Source organism: Gymnoscopelus microlampas, assembly GCF_963454915.1.
Source record: "Gymnoscopelus microlampas genome assembly, chromosome: 8".
In the NCBI taxonomy this organism is placed as follows: domain Eukaryota; kingdom Metazoa; phylum Chordata; class Actinopteri; order Myctophiformes; family Myctophidae; genus Gymnoscopelus; species Gymnoscopelus microlampas.
The window spans coordinates 12251902-12273978 of record NC_139945.1 but is presented as its reverse complement, the minus strand read 5'-3'; the positions used below and the strand labels follow the sequence as shown (position 1 = coordinate 12273978).

At 46.7% G+C, this 22077-nt stretch overlaps 1 protein-coding gene across 3 annotated transcripts in view; it reads left to right on the top strand.

Annotated features, from left to right (window-relative positions):
* The window catches only part of kmt2a (lysine (K)-specific methyltransferase 2A), a 68710-nt gene that overhangs the window by 9757 nt on the left and 36876 nt on the right, over positions 1-22077 (top strand). For all 3 annotated transcript variants that reach the window (XM_084065134.1, XM_084065135.1, XM_084065133.1), the window contains exons 2-9: positions 6803-6875; positions 7280-10719; positions 11535-11712; positions 12366-12594; positions 14256-14923; positions 15213-15289; positions 19076-19324; positions 20328-20474. In XM_084065134.1, the coding sequence (XP_083921260.1) occupies positions 6803-6875; positions 7280-10719; positions 11535-11712; positions 12366-12594; positions 14256-14923; positions 15213-15289; positions 19076-19324; positions 20328-20474 (5061 nt within the window). The remainder of the gene's footprint in view (positions 1-6802; positions 6876-7279; positions 10720-11534; positions 11713-12365; positions 12595-14255; positions 14924-15212; positions 15290-19075; positions 19325-20327; positions 20475-22077) is intronic.

The window sequence follows — 22077 nt, the reverse complement described above, 5'->3', positions numbered from 1 at the left end:
GGAGGTGCGTCTGTGAGTGTATGTGCCTGCCTCGGGCGTGTTGGCATGACTCTGTGCGTGCGTGCGTGCGTGCGTGAGTGTCATGATGTCATTGAGCACCGCGAGTCAGAAGTGTCCATTGGCACTCCACCCCCTCAGCTCTGCAACAACACCTAGCAGCAGCCTGCTGGAGAGGAGAGGAACAGAGGAGAGGACAGGAGGTGGGAAGAGAGGAGAGAATATAAACAGGGGGGAGAGAAACGGAGGAGAGGAGAGAAACAGAGGCGAGGAGAGAAGAGGAGGGGAGGAGAGGATGCTGGAAATGAGCAGAGAAGTCAAAGAAATAGGAGAGTTAGGCAGAGAGCAGGAGAGGGCCAGAGGAAGAGGAAGACAAGGATGAAATGAAATGAAGAGAGGAGGATGCTGAGAATAATGGTGACCGGCAGGATAAAACCACAGCACACTCACTCACTGCCTGATATCATTGGTTATCTTTATGTAGGACACATGATGACAGAAAACAGAAACATGGCAAAGAAAAGACAAATTATTATTTTATAGTAATGTCATTGAAATATAATGTTTAAACTTTACACTGTAAAGTATTCCCGAGAAACATGAGTGACTGACAGATTATTTGTTTGTTTTTTTGTAACTGCTTTCAACCTGCCGTTGATTGGACATGTCATTATATTGGCAAAATATTTCACAATCGTTCAAAAATAGACCTACAAGCTCAGCTTGTAGATAGGCTGTTGTAGCTAACAACACGTCATGTGTCCGCCCGGAATTGAACCAGGGCCGTTTTGACTATGTGGTCTAGGCACTGACCGTACGCCCGGTCACCTTCCAGACACGCCCCCACATTTACATTTTACACAGCAGCAAAGTTAACCCCAGTTTATCACAGGATGACATTTCATAATCCCCTTAACACTCTGGAAATGGTGGCAATGTGCCGGGAGGTGGCCATCAGTTGTGTGTGTGTGTGTGTGTGAGAGTGTAGTGTGTACACGTACTTGTACGCGCACGTGTCTGTCTGTGTGTGTGTGTGTGTGTGTGTGTGTGCGTGTGCGTGCGTGCGTGTGCGTGCTGTGCATGCGGTCGCACTTGTGTGAAGCACTCTTGGATAGCAGCTGCTCTACAAACTGGGCCGAAGAAGACATCTCGACTGCAGCGCCACATACTGCTATAAATACCCATGATGAAACGACATGGGCCACCTCCTCTCTCAAACACACACACGTACACATATAGTACACACACACATGCTATTCTCAACTGACACAAAAGATTGGCAGAGGATCTTGGACATCGTCTCTGTCGGGTGGAAACCTCATATGTCCAAAACTGTTACTTTTCAGGATTCAAATTCAAAGACCACAAACGTAGCAGATACGAGCTTGTGGTTCTGCTACTTTTGATACTTTAGTGTGACACTGTAGTATGATCAAGTAGGGTATTAATTTATGAAAAAATCTTGCTCCGGCATGGTGTCATTCTCTCTCCTCTTGTGCTCCAGGGGTACAGGACCACTGGTCTAGCCCCAAGGTTTACTGTCTAGCCCCAAGGTCTACTGTGTAGCCCCAAGGCTTACTGTGGCCTGATACGTGTTTGTCTATGCCAGTGGTTTTCAAACTTTTTTTGTGCCTAAAGTCACATCAATTGGCAAGTCTAAATCTCAAGGCACACCTGTATTCAGATCAAATTTGTGAAAACCTTTTTTCTTTGAATACTTTCTGCCTATAATGACGTGCCCAAAATAGCGACGCCAGGTTGAAAGTTGTTAAACTACCACAGTATTTTCTAGGGTTAGCCTCTGTGTTGGGGGAATGAGTGCACACAAAGTACTACTGATGTAGAAAATAAAAAAAAGATTCATAACTTTTGGTAGAGTTGTACAGTATATTACAATAATAATGTGTCACGAAATTAGTTTGGTAACCACTGATCTATGGGCATTTGATTGAACGCTGCAGTTTGCTGCACTTGTCACTTCACTGCTCTGGCCTCCTGAGTACCGCCTGGCACACGGGTGACGGTGTGTGTTTGTTTGATGACGAGACGGCTCACCCTCGCTCGGTTTTCTCACTCTTAGGTTGTAAGTAGCTGTAGCGTTGCCGTTGGGGTAGCCTGGTAACTATCCCGGTCGCGTTAATTCACATTATCATGTGTCTTCTGCAGACCGGTCTTAGCCTGGTTCCATACCATAGACCCCGCCCACTCTCTGAGTGGACTGCCCCTCTTGGTCTGGTGTTGTAATGTGAACCTAGGATTTATTCGGTACAAAAAGTACCGTCCAATGAGAGGTGGGGGTGGGGATCCCTTGTGATTGGTTTAGGGAAATTCTAAACCAATTCAAATTATTTAGGGTAATTCTAATCCCCTCCCTTTTGTAATCGCCTACACTGGAGCCAATGTCAGACTGATGCTCCACGCAGCTTCAGTCTGATAATCAGGCTAGACTGGTGCTGTGTGGGCGTTTTGCAGAAACTAAAAAGTGGAAGAGCCAATCAGTGTCTGTGCTCAGGGCCCTGTGATTGACGGACGCCAATTGGCTCTTCCACTTCCAGAAACCTTTGGGTTTCTGCAAAACACCCACACAGCGCATGTTGCCAGACCGGTCTGCAGAAGACACATGACCATGTGAATTCATGCGACCGGGATGGTTTGGGTCTAGGGTTGGGGTCCTTTAGGATTTTAACGATTCCCTCTTAACGGTCCTATTCCTTAATGGTTCCCTTTAACAATTCCTACAGGGGGCTCCAAATGGACCCTTAAAGGTCTGTAACTCCGAGAGTGTACAAATGGAAACAATTGGACCCGTAATGGTTATTTTGGTCCTTGACATTTAAAAGTTTAAGAACCACCGGTATGGTAATTGTAATTGTATAGCTGACGTGAAGTTCATGGACCAGCTCTGACTGGTATGTGCTAAAACCGGTTTCCGAAAACGGTTCCAAATGTGATGGAACAACCGATTCCGGTTTGTCAATATTGGATCCGGTTCTGAATACCAACCATAGTTGTAAGGAGGACTTATAGTTGATTCAACAGTCCTGCCCCAGCCCAGCAGCCCCTGGGCTCATTCAGTTTGCCGTTGACCATGTGCACACGGTGATTACTGGAGCTAGCAAACAAAACAAGATTAAATCTGATCCCATCAAGGCTGAACTGTCAAAAGGTTTTTTTCTATTGAAGTGCTGCTGCTCAGTCCTGGACTAGACTTAATCTTTGTTTGGTTAAGCGGCTTCAAGCGAGTGAGAAAGCAAAATGGACAGCGGCAGTCTTTACTTATCCCCGTAGAGGTTCAGACAACAGCAGCCCCATCGTAGCCCTCTCTGCACCTGCCTCTCTCTCCCGGTCAGCAGCACATGGTGTCACTGAGTGGATGAGGTCTGGGCTGTGAGATCTTTGCTGCCATGACTACCTGACTGTGTGTGGTAGTAGGGCTGTGCTCAATTAATCAATACGGCAATAATCATATCGTATTCCTTGCCGATAATCGTATCGATACGGCTACGATACGTATCGAGGCTACCATATCGATACGGCAGGAAATGCTGCACAAAAATAAATAAATACATCACCTATGGTGTGTTTGTGTGTCTGAGACTCAGACATGAGTTGCAGTAAACATTTTTTTAAAGAGAATATTTCATTTCCATTTATTAATGATTAAATCTTTTGCATTCATCCATCAAAACATTATTTATTTGTATTTGAATTTTTTTCCTTGAATTTTGTTTAAATGTGATTAACTAAGTTGATTTGGAAACTTTAAATTTTCTGACAATATATTAGTCAAAACATCGGCAATCTGTGGTCTAAGACTATGCAAATGTAAATTTAGTAGGACAAAATCAACGCGTATCGTGATCCATTGTATCGTGGCCTCTGTATCGTGATACGTATCTATCGCGAGGTTGTAGGCAATACCCAGCCCTACTGTGTGGCAACTAATAGTTACACGCTGGTGTCGTGCACCGAAAAGCTCACAACACGTCACAGTGCGTGGCTCAAACAGTACAAGTATAACTCTTTAGAGCTGTTGTTCTCAACCTGTGGGTCAGTGACCCCCAGGGGGGTCCACTCCCCACATGATTTAGTAAGTCTAGTCTATATGTGTTTGATTTAGTAGAAATTGTTCATGCACGTTCTAGTTCTTTCCAGTTGTTTTTAAACAAAGAAATGTACCTTCCTGGCTGCCCTGTACACAGACCATATGCCCCTAGTGAGCCCAGCGGCGAGGGCCTGGGTTCGAATCCGACCGTCTTGTTGTCTCTCCTCTCGCTGCCCTTGGTTGGTTTCCTGTCTCTCTGTGACTGACCTATCTGAAATAAAGCATAGAAATGACCAAAATAAATATTTTAAAAGAACAACAAAAAAGGAAAAGTACTTTCCTGATTTTTAAGTTAAGCAGTGGGCGGCCCATCCTAACTATCAGGAGCAGTGGGTGACCCATCCTAACTATTAGGAGCAGTGGGTGGCCCATCCTAACTATCAGGAGCAGTGGGTGACCCATCCTAACTATCAGGAGCAGTGGGTGCCCCATCCTAACTATTGGGTAGCCACTAAGCAGCACCTTGTTTGTGTGGGAAGAAACCCACGTGAACACGGTGAGAAAATGCTAACTCCTCACAGAAAGACCCTGGTCAGGTTAGAACCCAGGACCTTAATGCTGTGAGGCAACAGTGCTAACCACTGGGCCATTCCATTATGAACAACCAGATTAGCATATCATCTCCTGGGGGTTTTGGGGCCAATTCCTTGTGTGAGAGGTTCATAATCTAAATCTATATTGTGTGAGTTTCATAATCAAAATGACTGTTGTAACGGTCGAAACCTCGAAACCTGTAGCTGTCGGCGGCTTATTCCCGAAAGCGAGAGAGAAGCGTAGGGTCCCTGCAGTGGATCAGCAAAGCGAATGTGAGAATAAGTGCATCATTATTGTCAATTGGTCCTCATCTGAGTCATTCGATTTGCAGGAGATGACTCAAGTTGTAACGATTTGTGACTCAAGGTTTAACAATTTGAGCAAGAATGAAGACAGGGGTGCCAGCTAGAGTTTTCATCTCACAAAAATGTACTAATGTCAAATACCACATTAGCCTTGCCATAGGGCAGGAGCCGATCTCCTGTTTCTGCAGTGTGAGGCAGCTTGATGTACAAGTAAAGTACACCCCCTGTACATGACGCTAGTACATCTAGTGTCATGGACTTACCCCAATCCAACTTTAGATGCTGAGTGCCAAGCAGGGAGGCATTGGGTCCCATTTTTATAGTATTTATTTTTTATTGGCTGGAGGATTGAACCCTGACCTCTCAATCTCAGGGCAGACACTCTAACCATAAGGCCACTGAGCTAAATACCACATCTTGGGTCTTTTATTGGGTCTTAAGAAATGGAAAGTGTTCAACATACACCCTAGTCACATTGTACAACAACCCATAAGAAATATACAGAAACCTGACATGTGGTAAGACAATGCATATATTCAAAGGTCCTGGTCACTTAATTTCAGCACATCATCTAACAGGTTCCTTTCCATAATCATGTTCTCCACAAGGCACACATACTATAACCAGGGCTGGACTGGGACATGAAATCATTTCATTCATTCAATTCAATTCATTTAATGCCTTGAACAACAGCCCACTTCTGATGTGGAAAAGTGTCTCACCTAACGCTATTTTCATCCCCCCTGCTCATCACATTTCATTTCAGCATCAGTTCATTCATTAACAGGGTTAACAGACTCTCTAATGCATAATTGCACAACGCTGCCTCTCTTCACACAGCTGATACAGTCCAAGGTTATCATCACAGCTCCCCTGTCAAATCAAGTAGATGCAAAGTAGCGTAAACCAAAATGTAGTGGCTTCAGTGAATAGATTAATGGTAGACTAATGGTCAGAGCTGCCCACAGAACTGGCTAGGCCCCTCACTGAAAAGGTCAGTTGAATGGACCCTCCCCAAATCTGCTCTACTCATATCAATGCATCTCTCTTATATAAACACATTTAAACCGAGAGAGAATTACATGTGCAAGACATAGGCGCACATAAGCGCGTGTGTCGCACGCACGCATGCACGCACGCACACACACACAGTCACAGTCACAGTCACACACACACATACACGCACGTAGGTCAGCAAAGATCAGTACCCACACATTTTTTATATTCATCTATGCCTCAAATAAAGCCGTTTTTCTTTTCCTTCTGGATGCAAAGTTTATTTAGCCGATGGCAAACTATGCCAGGTTATTGAGCTTCTGCTGCATTGTGGAGTGCAGTAACAACAACTGTTTAACACAATGCTGTACCCCCGGCTCCAACTGTATATACTTTCCCCTTTTTCTTAAATTGTTTTTATTATATTTTGACACCAATAAGGGTCTTTTTAATTGAATTGAATTGTGAGGTGAATGAAAACAAGTTGCTCAAACAGGGCTTGACATGAACTGTTTTGAGGCACTTGGCTTTTCTTGTTGATCCATTCACACAATCCCATTCACAGAGTAATAATCAACCCTCTCATTAGATCCTCCAGAATTCGAGTAATCCACAGAGAGACATCCGAATAGAAAAACAATCTTTTATGCACTCTCTCTCTCTCTTTCTTTTAAAAATCTTTTTTACGGCTTTATTATTATTATAACCTTGAACATTGAAAGTGTTGCCCAGGCAGGGACATACCAAATGTGAATAATATAGCACGATGGATGCTTTAAATTTGACCTTTTAACCGTTGCTTTGTTGTTCGTATTTTTGTGTTAAAACTAATTTAAGACCATTTTCTCTTTTCTGTCCTTTGCAGGATGAAGTATTTACAGGATTTGGACCAATCACTGAGCACAAAAGAATACAGAGCCCAACAAGGACCTCTGCAGGTGAACTTTCATTTTACTTTATCAAGTTTCCCATGCAAAGGGATATTGATGTTAGGTTGTCATCCACCATGGATGATGCACCAAAGGCGATCATATAAAACGCACAAAGTTGAACATTTTTAGTTGGGGATAAAGTCAGGGTCTAACTGCAGAAATCTTCACATTTAACAATTATGAAAACCTAAATTCCATACACACACACACACACACACACACACACACACACACACACACACACACACACACACACACACACACACACACACACACACACACACACACACACACGCACACACACAGTTTGAGGCTTACCTGCTTAGAGATCCTATGAGATCTTATGAGATATTTGTAATGCCATCTCTACAAACTGTCTCACTGACTGTGTTCTGTGTGGTTCCTGCTAGGTCCCCACACACAGGAGAAGAAACCCCGCGGCCGGCCCCCGCGGGCCCTGACTGCCCAGAAAGCCACTGCAGGTCTCCTCTCTCCCTCCTCCCCCGCCTCCCCCTCCCAGGGGAAACCAGAGGTCGCCGAGCGACCGGCCGAAAAAGTCAAACGACTGCCTGGGAGACCGCCCGGCTCTGGCGAGAAGAGGAGAGGTCGTCCCCCGGCCTCGAGCAGCCAGAGAGCCTGGCAAGCGGGCAACCATGCGGGGGAGGACAGCAGGCAGGTGGCGCCCGAGCTGGGCATGGACACCGAGGAGGAGAGGGACAGGAAGGGCGCCAAGAGGACGTCGCTGGGCTCCGCTCAGCAGCAGCAGGACGCTGAGGCCAAGCCTCCCAAAGGCGGGCGGGGGGATTCCAAAGTTACCAAGCTGAAACGGCTGAGGGAAGTCAAACTCAGCCCGCTCAAGTCACGCCTCAAGGCCTTGCCCGGTGTGCCCCGGCGCAGACGCGGCCGACCGCCGTCTGCCGAGCGGCTCAAAGCGGAGGCTGCCGCTGCAGCGGCGGCTGCGGCTGCTGCCCAGCTGTCCGCCTCTTGTGAGTCTGGGGATGGGAAACACAAGGCCTTCAGGGTCAGAGCAGACCCACACGCTTCCCAGCAACCCAAGCTTAGGGACGTGGACGGCTCTGACCTCCAGGACTCATCCAGCCCCCCCGCCTCCCCGTCCCCTTCCAAGCTCAACAGGCCGCTGGGTCTACGGCAGAGCCCCCGCCACGTGAAACCTGCCAGGATGGTTCCCCCTGCCAAACGCACTGACGCCGCCATCGCTAAGCAGCTGCTGCAGCGCGCAAAGAAGGGAGCCCAGAAGAAGAAGCTCCTGGAGAAGGAAGCGGTGGCCATCGGGGGTCCCGGCGTGGCGGGAGGCATGGAGGCCGGCAACAGGAGGAGGAGACGGACCCAGCTGAAGAACATCAGGCAGTTCATCATGCCCGTGGTCAGCACCGTCTCCCTACGCATCATCAAAACCCCCAAGCGCTTCATCGAAGACGAATCCAGCTTCGGGGTCCCGCCGCCCCACATGAAGATGGCTCGTATAGAGACAGCCCCTTCGTCCGTCCCCGCGTCTGCCCTGTCCGCCTCCTCTGCCTCCTCCGCCTCTCCCTCGCCTGCCCTGGCCTCCTCCACAGCCTCCACTACTGGCACAGGGGCCGCTGCTCCAGTGGACTCCGCTCCTCCTCCTAAGCCCCCGGCCCCCAGCCCCAGCGCACCCTCTGCGGCGGCTGCCAGCCTGCTCAACAACAGCACCAATAACGCCGCCAACAATGCCACAAACGGGCGGTTCAGCAGCAGCGCGGCCTCCTGCGGCTCCAGTGCCCTCTCGCAGCACTCCTCGCAGCTCTCGTCCGCCGAGTCCTCCAGATCCAGCAGCCCGAGCCTGGACGACTCCTCGTGCGATTCCCAGGCTTCGGAGGGCACCCAGGCCCTGTCGGAGCCGGAGGACCACTCGCCCTCCTCCCCGGGAGAGAGAGAGGCCAATCTGCTGCACGACTCGCGTCCGCCCTCCCCGCCGTCGGAGCCCGAACCGGAACACGTGGTGTTGGTGGAGAGGGGCAGACGGGGGCGGAGAGGGCAGGGTGTGGGGAGGGGAAGTCTGGGCCAGAGAGGACGAGGCACACTGACCATGGCGTCCAAGAAACCCATCATCAGCCCGGCCACGGGGGTGCTGATGTCCTCCTCCGCCCTCGGAAGCACTCAGCAAGCATCCTCCACGGCCTCGTCCTCTTCTTCTCCCCCGCCTCCACCTCTCCTCACCCCTCCTCAACCCCCCCAGTCAGCTTCCACCAGCGCAGCTCCGATTAGCGAGCACCACTCGCAGTCGCCCTGGATCATGCCTCACCCCATCACCCCCTTCCTCTCCGGGCCCTCTGTGCTTTCCAGCTTGCAGGACAAACGGAGCCGTTCCATCCTGAGGGAGCCCACCTTCCGCTGGACGTCCCTGTCCCGCGCCGAGCATCAGTGCTTTTCCAACGCTAAATATGCCAAGGAAGGCCTTATTCGCAAGCCTATATTTGACAACTTCCGTCCTCCCCCCCTCACGGCTGAAGACGTGGGGCTGATGCCCCAAAGTGCAGGCGGGGCGGGGGGAGCCGCTTCCGGTGCGTTTCCAGCCCCAGGCGGCGGAGCAGGGACGAGCACCCGCCTGTTCTCCCCTCTGCACCACCACCACCACCAGCACCCCGCCTCGTCCCGCTTCGAGTCACCGCTCCAGAAGCGCAGCCCGCTGCTGCGCGCGCCACGCTTCACGCCCAGTGAGGCCCACTCCCGGATCTTTGAGTCCGTCACCCTGCATTCGTCGTCCGGGAGCAGCCCCGGCTCGCTCTCCCCTCTCCAGTCGTCCTCCGGCTCCGGCAGGGCATCCTCCCGGTACGGGAAGGGTGGGCGGTCCCTGAGCACCCTGCGCCATCCACGGTCGCCCTCGCACTCCATGACGAGGCGCAGTAGCCAAATGGGAAGCCAGATGTCTGTGGGGAAAGGCTCCTCTGAACTGTCCGTGCTGACGAGCTCCGTCTCGAGCAGCAACCCCAGCACCTTGCCCGGGGTGTCAGCCAGTCCGCTCGCCACTAGTGCCTTAATCCCTGCGTCTTTCAGCACCTTCTCTACTGGCCCGCCGGACATGGCCTCACACGGGGCTCCTGACAGCAGAAGAGCGGCAGCCAGCAACACGGCCTCCTCTCCTTCTACATCCACGTCCTCCTCTGCCTCCCAGCTCTTTCCCCTCTTCCCTTCCAGCGCCCAGGAGACGGGGCGGGGCGCCGGGAAAGGAGGGAGGGAGAGAGGTGTGTCCGCCGCCCAGGAATCTGCACCCAAGGAGAAGGAGAGGGACTCGGAGAAAAGCCGAGAGAGGGAGAAAGAGAACAAGAGAGAGGGGAGGAAAGAGTGGGAGAAGAGGGGGAAGGCTTCCACGCCGGACACCTCTCCGCACGCGGCCTCCGGCCTCTTCACCGTGGATGGGAGGGACGCGGACGACCATCTGGTGGTGCCCCTCGCGCCGCCGAAAAAGACTCCTGGGAGAAAGAAACAGGCGCTGGTCGACTCCTTTTCCGAAACTCCTCCTCTTCCTCCTCCTCCTCCTGTCGACAGGGGTGGGCCGCACTCCGCTGCCCCCCTCTCTTTCGCCAAGGGCCGCCTGCAGAAGAAGTGCAAACCCTCGGAGAAGGGAGCGGAGGCAGAGGACGGCGAGAAAGAGAGAGAGAAACCAAGTGCCCCCCAGCAGAGCCAGCTGCAGCAGCCCTGCAGGCAGCAGCCCCCCGCCCCCTCTCTGGGCTCCATGCTGGCCCACGCCGAGAAGCAGCCGGTGACAGACAAGCGCGTTGTAGGCCTGCTGAAGAAGGCCAAAGCCCAGCTGTTCAAGATAGAGAAGAGCAAGTCGCTGAAGTCTCCAGACCAGCCTAAAGTCCAGGTTCACTTCTGTTTTATAACATAATTATTAACACCATGAAAAAGGTCCCGCACACTGTCTAGGACTTGCTAAATAATTTTGTGAGCAGTGCACGATGCGTTGCGGGTCACATGCGCGCGATTTTTATTAATAATTAATTGAACTACTATAAAACAACAGTTACAACACACTCTACCAGCCTCCAGTGGTGGAAAATAGCAGATCTACAAGCTAACAATGCATTGCGCTTGTAGATCTGCTATTTTCAAATGGCCAATATAGGGCTTAAGTGGTTACTGTATGTTTTGTAATAATACTCGAAATCTACAAAGTAACTAGTAACTAAAGTTTTCAAATAATTGTAGTGGGGTAAAAGTACAATATTTGCCTCTGAGATATAGTGGAGTAGAAGTAAAAGTATTAGAGATTGGAAATACTCGAGTCAAGTGCAAATACCTCGAAATTGTACTTAAGTACAGTTCTTGAGTAGGCCTACATGTACTTAAAGACATATGCCAAAATCCATTTGAAAAAATTGCTTTTCACTGTTCTCAGGTCAAATATTGATATGCGATTAAAATGTGATTAATTGCGATTAATTAATTACAAAGCCTCTAATTAATTAGATTAATTTTTTTAATCGAGTCCCAGCCCTAGTTTCGTCCCTTAGACCTTCATCAGGACAAACATGATTGTCCTGAATGATGAAGGTCTAAGGACCGAAACGTTGTTTGGGAAATAACGTGTTTTTGCTTCACGGCCACATATATACATTTTGGGGGGTCCTGATAACCACTCTGATCTAATGGTGATGTTGTGGCTGTTTGTGTGAGCAGGGTCAGGAGAGTGACTCATCAGAGACGTCGATTCGTGGTCCACGCATCAAGCATGTCTGTCGGCGCGCGGCTGTGGCCCTGGGCCGCAACCGGGCAGTGTTCCCCGATGACATGCCCACACTCAGTGCCTTGCCCTGGGAGGAGAGAGAGAAGATCCTGTCTTCCATGGGGAACGATGGTGAGTGGTCCTCAACTTATATTAGCGTCGGAATGACTTGTTCCTGAGTTTTACACCCACCAGCCAGGGTTTACCGTTATGTTACGTGTGGCCGCAACTATCAATTATTTTCTTAGTGATTATTCTATCAACCTTTTTTTGAATAATTTAATGGTTGAGAAGCATGTTTTTTTTTATTGAATTGGCACGAAAATATTCGAATTGATTGTTTTATAATGCTAGACTAAATTGATTAGTCTGATTAACCACTTGAGCCTTGTTTTATGCTCCATCGTACAACAATCAACGTTTCCCCTAGGTTTACTGCTTTAATGTCTTCTGTGTAAGTAAATTAAAGACTATGATCTAGACATGTGAAAAGTTCCTTTAGGTAACTTATATTGGGATTTGGTACTAAAATGAAATCGACTTGACTTTCAGGGCGTGGAGCATTGCCGGAGGGGTGCTATTTTTGAATTTGTTGTTGCCTAAAATATTTTCTTTTATTGAAATCGGCTAAATTGATTAGCTCAATTAACTACTCAACATAATAGGTTTCCTCACAGACATGCATGACTAAACCAGGGTCAGTCTGATCAGTACAGGCTGCTGTTGCGTCTGTATTGAAGTACACGTTACAGAACTGTTCAGTGTTCTTCTGCTTCCTTTTGCAGACAAATCATCAGTGGCGGGTTCTGAGGAGGCGGAGCCCCAGTCCCCTCCCCTAAAGCCACGGGAGACGCGGAATAAGACCCTCCAGGAAGCCCCTCCCAAGAAGGGCCGTCGGTCGCGGCGCTGCGGCCAGTGTTCGGGGTGCCAGGTTCCAGAGGACTGCGGGGTCTGCACCAACTGCCTGGACAAGCCCAAGTTTGGGGGACGCAACATCAAGAAGCAGTGCTGCAAGTCAGTACTTCCTTCAGAGCTTTATTTGTATTGTAAAGAATTACAGAATTACAAAGCGCTTCACACAGCATAAAGATAAAAACAACAGTGTGTGAGATATATAATATTTAGAAGAGCATAAAGGGATACAAGTGATAACATAAAAAGCATAAACACTTAATCAAGCTTTATAAGGAAGGATACAAGTTTGCGAGAAACACAAAAACAGACTAATCAGGTAGTAAAAGAAAGTCTATAAGTGTGTTTTAAGAGGAGAACACAAAACTTGTTAGGCTGATCTCCTCAGGCAGGTCATTCCAAAGTTTAGGGGCACTGGTGGCACAGGCCCGATCACCTTCTGTCTGGCTCTGCCCGAGGATCTCACTCTCCTCATATGGGGTTAAAATGTCTGTGATGTAGGAAGTGTCTAGACTAGAGGCAGAGCCGTGCCTTAACCCATTTAGACCTGAGGCCGATTCTAAAAACGCCTTCTAAATCCTTTTCCTGAGTTTTCTGAAAAACTTACCAAAAATGAATGTTACTATATACTGTACATAGCAACAAGCACCCCAAAAGGGCTGATCTAAATTTCACTCCGCGAGGGTACAAATGCAACCAAATGGACCTGTGATCCATGTATTCATACCACCTGCTCATATTGAACATAAGTCCTGAGTAAATTGTATGGTCAATGCCCACACCCCTGCCCGACGACTCCGGTCTGCCACCTCGGGGCGACTGACTCCCTCGCCACTCAACGGTCCTTCTGGTCGATCGACACGGTCACGACTTTTTTCTGTTCTGGCCCCACAGTGGTGGAATGAACTTCCCACTGATGTCAGGACAGCAGAGTCACTGCCCATCTTTCGCCGCAGGCTGAAAACCCACCTCTTCAGGAAACACTATCCTTCCTCTTTGCCTGGCCTACTTGTTGTTAACTAGTTGTACGAACTCTTGCTTTATTTTTGTATTGTTTTATTGGATCTTGTTTAGTCGATACACTTACTTGTTTTAGCTCGTGCTCATTTGATTTTGCCATTTTTGTCTCATCTGTTTAAGAAAGTAGGTAGCTGATACATTGCACTTTTACCTTAGCGCTAGGTATACTCTTGGTTGCTTGTTTTTGCAGGAAATGTACTTAAAACTTCTGGTGATTAGTAGTTTTCGTTCCCTACCTATGTTGAATACACTTATTGGAAGTCGCTTTGGATAAAAGCGTCTGCTAAATGACTGTAATGTAATGTAATGTAAAATCAGTTTGTGTGTCTCACTCAGCCGGTGTTGGAGGCGGAGCGGTCTGTGACTCTGTGTATAGACGAATCCACAGAAGCGCAGCCTGTAGCTGCCTGTAGGCGGCCATTGCTGCGGTGTCGTGGTGCGGAGCGTTGACACCGCAGCTATGGCTGCCTACAGGCAGCGCGTCTGTGGATTCAGTCAAGTGGCCGTCCCTGTCATAAGCTCACACAATTCTCTTTGGCTTCTGCCACTTACTGTGTTAATCAGAAAAATAGGTACAAAATAGGTACGCGACCCATAGTTTGAGAACCGCTGCAATAGATGGATCATGTCTTTCTTTTTCTTTCAAATTTCAGTTTTACTGGAAGATTTTGTATGACTTTTAACATGTTCAGGATTTAAAAAAAAGTTGACCGATTCTGATCGTTGTCGCTGTTTGTTTTCAGGGTCCGCAAGTGTCAGAACCTGCAGTGGATGCCCTCTAAGATGATCCTTCAGAAGCAGGGCAAAGGCAAGAAGGACAAGAAGAAGAACAAGGTGTCGGAGAAGAAGGAAGGCCTTCATCTGGTCAAGACCCCCGGCTCCGAGCCCACCATCAAGCCTGCCCCTGCGCCCCCCGTGAAGGAGGAGGCTCCCCGCAAAAAGAGCGAAACTCCCCCTCCCCCAAAGCTGGGAGAGGAGAAGTCGAGATCGTCTCAGCACTCCTCTCCGGCCCTTACGCCCTCCCCTTCCCCAAAACATGACCTCACACAGACCCACAGTGCAGTGCCAGTCCAGGCCCAGTCTCCAGCCTCGACACCGGACTCCAAACAGCCCTCTGCCCCTAGTGGTGTGAGCAGGAAGGGACACAAGCCTCCTGCGTCCTCTTCCTCTTCCTCTTCTTCCTCTTCGTCCTCTTCGGGCTCCTCTTCTTCTGCGTCCTCCTCTTCCTCCAACTCCTCTTCGGCCCAGAACTCTCCTGCCCCAGCTACACAGACTCAGCCGCCTCCGCAGCAGCATCAGCAGCAGACACCGCCGGCTGGTCAGCCACCTCCCAAAAGAGACGCCATTCCTCCATGTGACCCCAAGAAGAAGCCTCAGCCACAACTGTCGCAACAGCAGGGCCAGGTCACAGGTACGTGCATCTGTTCTGATTACAGGCTAATGCCTAACTTAATACTTGGTCGCACCACCTGTGTCGCTTTGCCAAAAAGAGCAGACTGTTTTTGGCAAGCAACACTGTCCTGTGACGGAGTAAGTAAAATTGACTTTATTTAACCACATGAACCCTAGCTTCCCTATTCTGAAGCAGGCAGCTAAGTATAGGGTTTAAGTGGTTACGTTTCTGGCTCTAAATAGTGTATAGTTTACCCGTATCGTCATTGCAAGTTATATCTCTATATGTATCCTTTTTTATTTCCCAGCACTAGAATTAAAACAGCAGAAGAAGCTCACTCCACGCTCTCTTCCACCACCTCCTAAACAGAGACCAAAAGACAAGGTAAGAACTTGTCATTAACTCATCCTGATTACTGTACCTTCATCCAAATCCTTCCAGTCTGTTGACATGATAGTAAATATACTAAAAGTTCAGAGCCTTGGGAACCAACGATTCCGGAGCACATGAGGCCCATAAGGCCAGGAGCCTATCTCCTGTTTCTGTAGTGTGAGGCAGCCTGATGTACAAGTACACTCCCTGAACATGACCCTACTATGTCACAGGGACTTAACCCCAAATCCAACCCTTGTTGCTGAGTGCCAAGCAGAGGGTACCAGGGGGATACTCTAGACACGAGACCACTGAACTGGTGTTGACATGTAGACAGAACCATTATCATTTATGATAGCTGGTTATTTATGACCCAGCTAACCATTTCCTGCATGGTGACATGCTGAAACATGTTCAGAAGTGGGTTGCTCACATCCAGTTTGTCGCTAGCGCTGGACACAGAGTAACAGTTCAAAATAATAAAAGTCTGCACAACAGCATTGCTCCTAAAAGTTGTTTTTAATTTTACTTTTATTTTAGCTTTTATTAAAACGGAGAATACAACCAAAGTGTGAGGTGAGGCACTTTCTCTCTCTCCACATATATGGTAACCATGTAAATAAATGACGTGCCTCCAATCAGTGTCTCTGTGCCCATAGTCTCTCCGGCCAGACTGTTGCCTCCCACAATTTTCAAATGCTTCCATCCGGGGATAACGCGGATGTCCCGCCTCTGTCTGGTCTTTGCAGTCGCGAAGCATATACTGTAGTTTGCTGCTTAGCGGAAATTAAAATTAATATTTTAAAGATATTTTTAAAATATATTTTCGTTAACGGAAATGACAAACAAATGACAGCTTCCTTTCTCACGGTGTAGTTCCAGACATAGAGATTGTGAATAGTAGTCTGTCCCACGCGAGACTACCGTACCCATAACATCGTACAGTATATACTGTATATCGTCTGTCGGGTGGAAACCTCATATGTCCAAAACTGTTACTTTTCAGGATTTAAATTCAAAAGTAGCAAAAAGTTGCTCAAAACGCGTCGCTTCGCCGCTATTAGCGCTTGTGGATCTGCTACTTTTGATGTTTTTGTGTGACGCTGTTGTATGATCAAGTGGGCATTAATTTACAAAAAAAACACAAAACAACAAGATACTGTATATCATGGTTAGTATGGGTTATTGGCAACTGTAGTGGTCACTCATCAGGGTCTGTAATATGCCCAGGTGGAATGGCCTCCCTGTCCAATCTTTAGCGATCAATAGTAACTTACACTGTGGGCAGTTTATGAATGAAGTCACTCAATAGTAACTTACTATGTGGGCAGTTTATGAATGAAGTCACTCAATAGTAACGTACTATGTGGGCAGTTTATGAATGAAGTCACTCAATAGTAACTTACTATGTGGGCAGTTTATGAATGAAGTCACTCAATAGTAACTTACTATGGGCAGTTACTTACTGTGGGCAGTTTACAGTTGTGATGTTCAGTGGCAAAGCTGTGTAGATGAGATAAGACCTTCAATGATCCCGCTGGGGAAATTCAGCCGCCAAAGACAGTACAGTAGTTAAAAACAGATTACAGGGCAAGGGAAAAAGTACTAGATACAGATAGCATGATGGAGAGACCTCACAGTCAAGGCAAACTGGGAACCCATTGACAACAACACTACATGTTTAGGGCAGTGGTGCTGACAGTTAGCAGAATCTGTCTTGAGAGATTACAGTCAAGGCAACACTATCAGTAAGGTGGCAAAAAGAAAAGAATATATACATAAATGTATATATATACGTACGTATATAAATAGATATGCAACATACAATATACAACACTATACACCCTCGTACCCTAGCATAGTGCACAGGGGTCATCAACATGCCGGCTTGTGATGGACATTTTCCTCAAACAATCTTTTGGCCACGGACATACAAAATGAGTGGTCAATAATATTACCATACTAATATACTAGTCCAGAAGACACGATGGAAAACACAGGCTGTGTTTTTAAAGACGGAGAGTGGTTAGTCATCATCCCGTTGTACTTTATTTTATTTTATTATGATAGTAAGTAGGAAAGCTGAGAGGGAAGGTGTAGATGGAGAAATTACATTTGTAGCCTGCTTTTAAAGTCATGTGTATTGTTGTTGTTTTTTCCATGGTCACCTCTTTTGTCTACTTTCTACTTCACTTTCTTCACTTAATAGTGATTCACTGATTGCTTTGAATAAGGTTTGAATACCTGTCTGGTAGATTCTTTATTAGAGTGTTAATGTCAATCAGCATTTGGGAAACCCAGCTCTTATCAAATCAAGTGAAAATCAGGTCATTCATTGGCATGCAATATATCTTTTTTTTAATGGTTCTCGGCAGTGGCGTTTCTGGGTGTTTTGGCACCCTACGCCAGTGGTTCTCAAAGTAAGGTCGGGGGACCCCCAGGGGTCCTTGAGGGTTCCCCGCAGCAAAATTGCTTAATTGCATCAAAATCAGTTTAACCACTGTAAACATATTTTATACATCAGCATACAACAATGGACAGCAGACGTATTGATGAGAGTGCCTGTTGTGAATATGAACAGTGTGGATAATCCAATATCACAATGATGAGTGATTTAAAGAATAGTTTTATTATTTTAAATGTATTGAAGTAAAAGTGGAAATTGTGATGAGTAGGCTATAAATTCAAGTAAAGTGTACTGCCCTACAAAGCCAAAGTGCAGAAACTGTGTTTTTGTAGGGCAGTATAGAAATAAGTATTACACCACTGGTATATCTGCAAGAATTAAATCAGTGTCGTACCTATTCTGAAGAAAACCTGGAGACTGGCAAGTCAGCCACTGTATAATGGCTCTAGTGTTTTTAGTTTTTTAAATGAAAGATTTGCCACGGACATGGACAAGTCTTGCCACGGTCCACGGACACGTTTGTCCGTGTACGGACACATTGATGACCCCTGATAGTGCAAGACAAGTAAGAGTACGAGAGAACACACAGAAGCATACTGTACCATACTGAACAGAACACACAGAAGCATACTGTACCATACTGAACAGAGAACACACAGAAGCATACTGTACTGAACAGAGAACACACAGAAGCGTACATTTAATGGTAAATTGTGTGTTTATATCGGGCCTTTCAACCAAAGCGATTTTACACTCACACATTAACACGCCGACAGCAGAGGAAACCCACGCAAGGCACCATCCTGCTCATCAGAAGCAGTTAAGGGGGTTTCAGTCAGTGTCTTGCTCAAGAACACTTTGACACTAAAGGGGGGGGGGGCAGTAGCCTCGTTCCCAGCCTTACTCATCTGCGAAGAGAAAAGCCTGGTCACGACCTAAAGCAGAGAGTGTCTATAGGGGCGGGACTTCCGTCCTACGTATTTCCTATTTCCTATCTTTTTCGACCAATCATAACACCTGTTTCATTCACGGAGAATGTAAATAGATTTGTAATGCGTCAATGTCATTTCCTTGGGCGGTACTTCCGCCAAATTCCAGTACTTCCGTTTAGACACTCAACCGGCTAAGCCATTATTGAGAAATTAACGCTGACAGGGTGGTTAGACCGTGACGCAAATATGTACTTAATAAAGAAATTAATAAATTGACACAAAAGTAACAACAAAACAATTTCACACTGTTTCACAAATCTCAGGACTTGGCCATACACATGGCATGAGATTTAATTTTGCTTTCATCCATGTTGGATGTTCACACTGCGTTCACCCTGTGACTCATCTCTTCCTATTTCCTCTCCTTCCATCTGTCCACTCTTTTTTTCTGTGATGAAGCAGGAGAAGCCGCTGGCCACTAAAACCCCTGGCAGCAGTACTTTAAACTGGCTGAGCACTCCCTCGACTGGGGGCCAGCAGGCCAAGCCCAGAGCGCCCTGCGACGGAGTGCATCGTATCCGAGTGGATTTCAAGAGGGACCATGACGTGGAGAAGGTGTGGGAAGCGGGCGGCCTCAGCCTGCTCACATCTGTGCCTGTCACACCCAGGGTGCTGTGCTTCCTGTGTGCCAGCAGCGGAAACGTGGAGGTGACAACAACAACACACAGAATCAGAGGAAGAGCAACAAGGCCACGACTCATTCCTTGTTCTCTCCGATTATTCTCTTTCTGTCACTTCTTTGGGTGATTTATTCTATCGACACAAACATTTTTTATAGATTTTTATAATCAACTAAATTGATTAACCACTTTAAAGGTAGGGTAAGTGATATTATATTTGGTTGAAATAAGTGTTGACTATATTCTGATCATAATCATTGCTAGATTGGAGAGACAGGGAGACCCCTGTTACTGAACAAACACTCTATAGAGTGTTTGTTCAGTAACAGGGGTCTCCCTGTCTCTCCAGCTCTTTAGAAAACAGAAAATGAATTTTCAGGTCGGGATACCAATTTTATCCAATCAGGAGAGAGAACTCACACAGGCTAAAGGATAAACAAGTGAACTTGGAAGTGATGAAAAAAAGAAATCAGCTGACAATTGAAACGGTGAAGTGTACAATAGCCGAGCTAGAATAATAGCTGATCTACAAGCTCACTACGCGTCATGATTCATTCGGAGCTTGTAGATCTAAACTTTTTTTTTTACTTTTTTGAAACATTTAGAAAATGTGTTACACTATTAACATTATTTTATTATTATTTCATAAGAATCAATTATGTTTTATAATTGATTCAATTAGACTAGTAGTTTGATTAACTGCTGAGTTGTTTTTTTCACACTAACACTGTTGCTTTTGGTCCTTCTCTTCCACTCGTCCTTTCTCTCTAGATTTATAGAATACTAAGTGAGGAATGAATACTAAGTGAAGCCAGGGTAAACAAACTGCCCATCTCCATTGACACTAAATGCCTTCAAGCTCTCACAAGCCGCGCGCTAACCCCTCAAGTTCCCATTTAACCAGCCAATTAGTGTTAAGCACTCCGGAGATCTATGGTAATGTAGTTAAGTGTACACTGAGCTCTCGTAAAAAAAAAAAGAAAAAACCCTAATTGTCTCTTTTTTTCTCCCTCTCCCTCTGTCTTTTCTAGTTTGTCTTCTGCCAGGTGTGCTGCGAGCCATTCCATCTCTTCTGCTTGGGGGAGACAGAGCGCCCCCTACAGGAACAGTGGGAGAACTGGTGCTGCCGACGATGCCGCTTCTGCCAGGCATGCGGGCGCCAGCACCAGAAAACTAAAGTAAGCGCCAACCATCACTGCTCTGTACTTAACAGCAGGGTTTCTCAAAGTGGGTGTCGTGGCGCCACGGCACCAAGTCCTTGGGGTGCTGCAGAATACTTTGATCATATTTGGAATTTATAAATATCACTTCAATTTAACCACTTAGACAACTCTATACTTAATGAAAAAGGACATGAGTTGCACTGTACTTGGTGCGTTCTTTTTCGATCTTCACCAAATCTCTTTGTGGAAAATCGCAGATCTACAAGCTCTTGTAGATTGATTATTATTATGGATGATGGGCTATAAAGTATGAAGTCGTTTTCAATCTGTCCTAAGGGAATAGGATATTCTCTCAAGTTTGCCTCGTGACATGCTGTATCTTAACGGGGAAAGATTTACATATTTACGTGGCGTAATGGATCATAAATGTAAGGTGCTGTAAATTAACAATATAATACAGGGGTGACGTGGATTAAAACGTTTTATTTACAGGGGTGCCCTGAGCCCAAAAAAGAGTTTAAGAAGCAGGACCATGAAGATGTGTTTCATTTCTCATGTGGCTTTCATTTGAGGATAATTGTTCACATAAAATGTAAGGACAGATCATTAGTGGCAAAGACTACAGGGTTGTCTTCATAGATCATAATTTCTATTGATTTGTTCCTGCTCTCTGGAACACACAGTAGAAGCAGTCCTTACTTTCACACATTCAGTGGACAGGAAATGATGATTAATTTCCTAACACACAGTTGAGATAAGTCTAGCATGAACCGCGTTTGAACTGCTTATTCGTAGCTTCGAGCTTTTCTGACACTGTCATATGACGATAATATAAAATAGGAGGACATTCATTTATGAAAATAAAAATATGAAATCTGGAGCTACAACCCCTCCCGCTCACTCAGATCAGCTAACACAGGGAAGCTGACGGAACCTTCCCTAAAACTTCCGGGACAACACTCCACACCTCCCAGACTCTTCTCCCTTCTACCTCCCAAACTGTGGTACAAACTCCCCATTGCGGTTAGAACTGCAGACTCACCATGAAGTCTTATGCAAAGGTTAAAATGTAATTTAGAGCATGTTATTTAGGCAGATACCAGGTTCATTTGTTGACCTGGTATCCTATAGTTTGTATAGTTTCAATGTACATATATTGTTTTATATTATTATAATGTTTAGACTGATGATAGGTTCTTTGTTTACCTATGATCCTAGATTTCTGAGTCTCTTTGCATTTTATGTATTACCTTGTGTTGATTTATTTTTGGGCATTTATGCCTTTATTGACAGGACAGTAGGCTGACAGGAAATGGGGAGAGAGAGATGGGGAGTGACATGGAGCAAAGGCCGTCGAGGTCGGGACTCGTAACCCGCGACACGCTGTCAGGCTACACTGAGCCTAGGTGCCTGGACCGCTACGCCAGCGGTCCAGGCCATATTACCTTGTGTTTACCTTGCTTACTGTAAATCGCTTTGGATTAAGAGCGTCTGCTAAATGCCTAAATTGCATAAAGTTTCTACCCGACAGCGACGATAATGACTCCGGCGTCCATGTGAACTAATGTGACTTTTTAAATGATTTAACTTAACCTCACACCTTGTCTCTTCCCTGTAG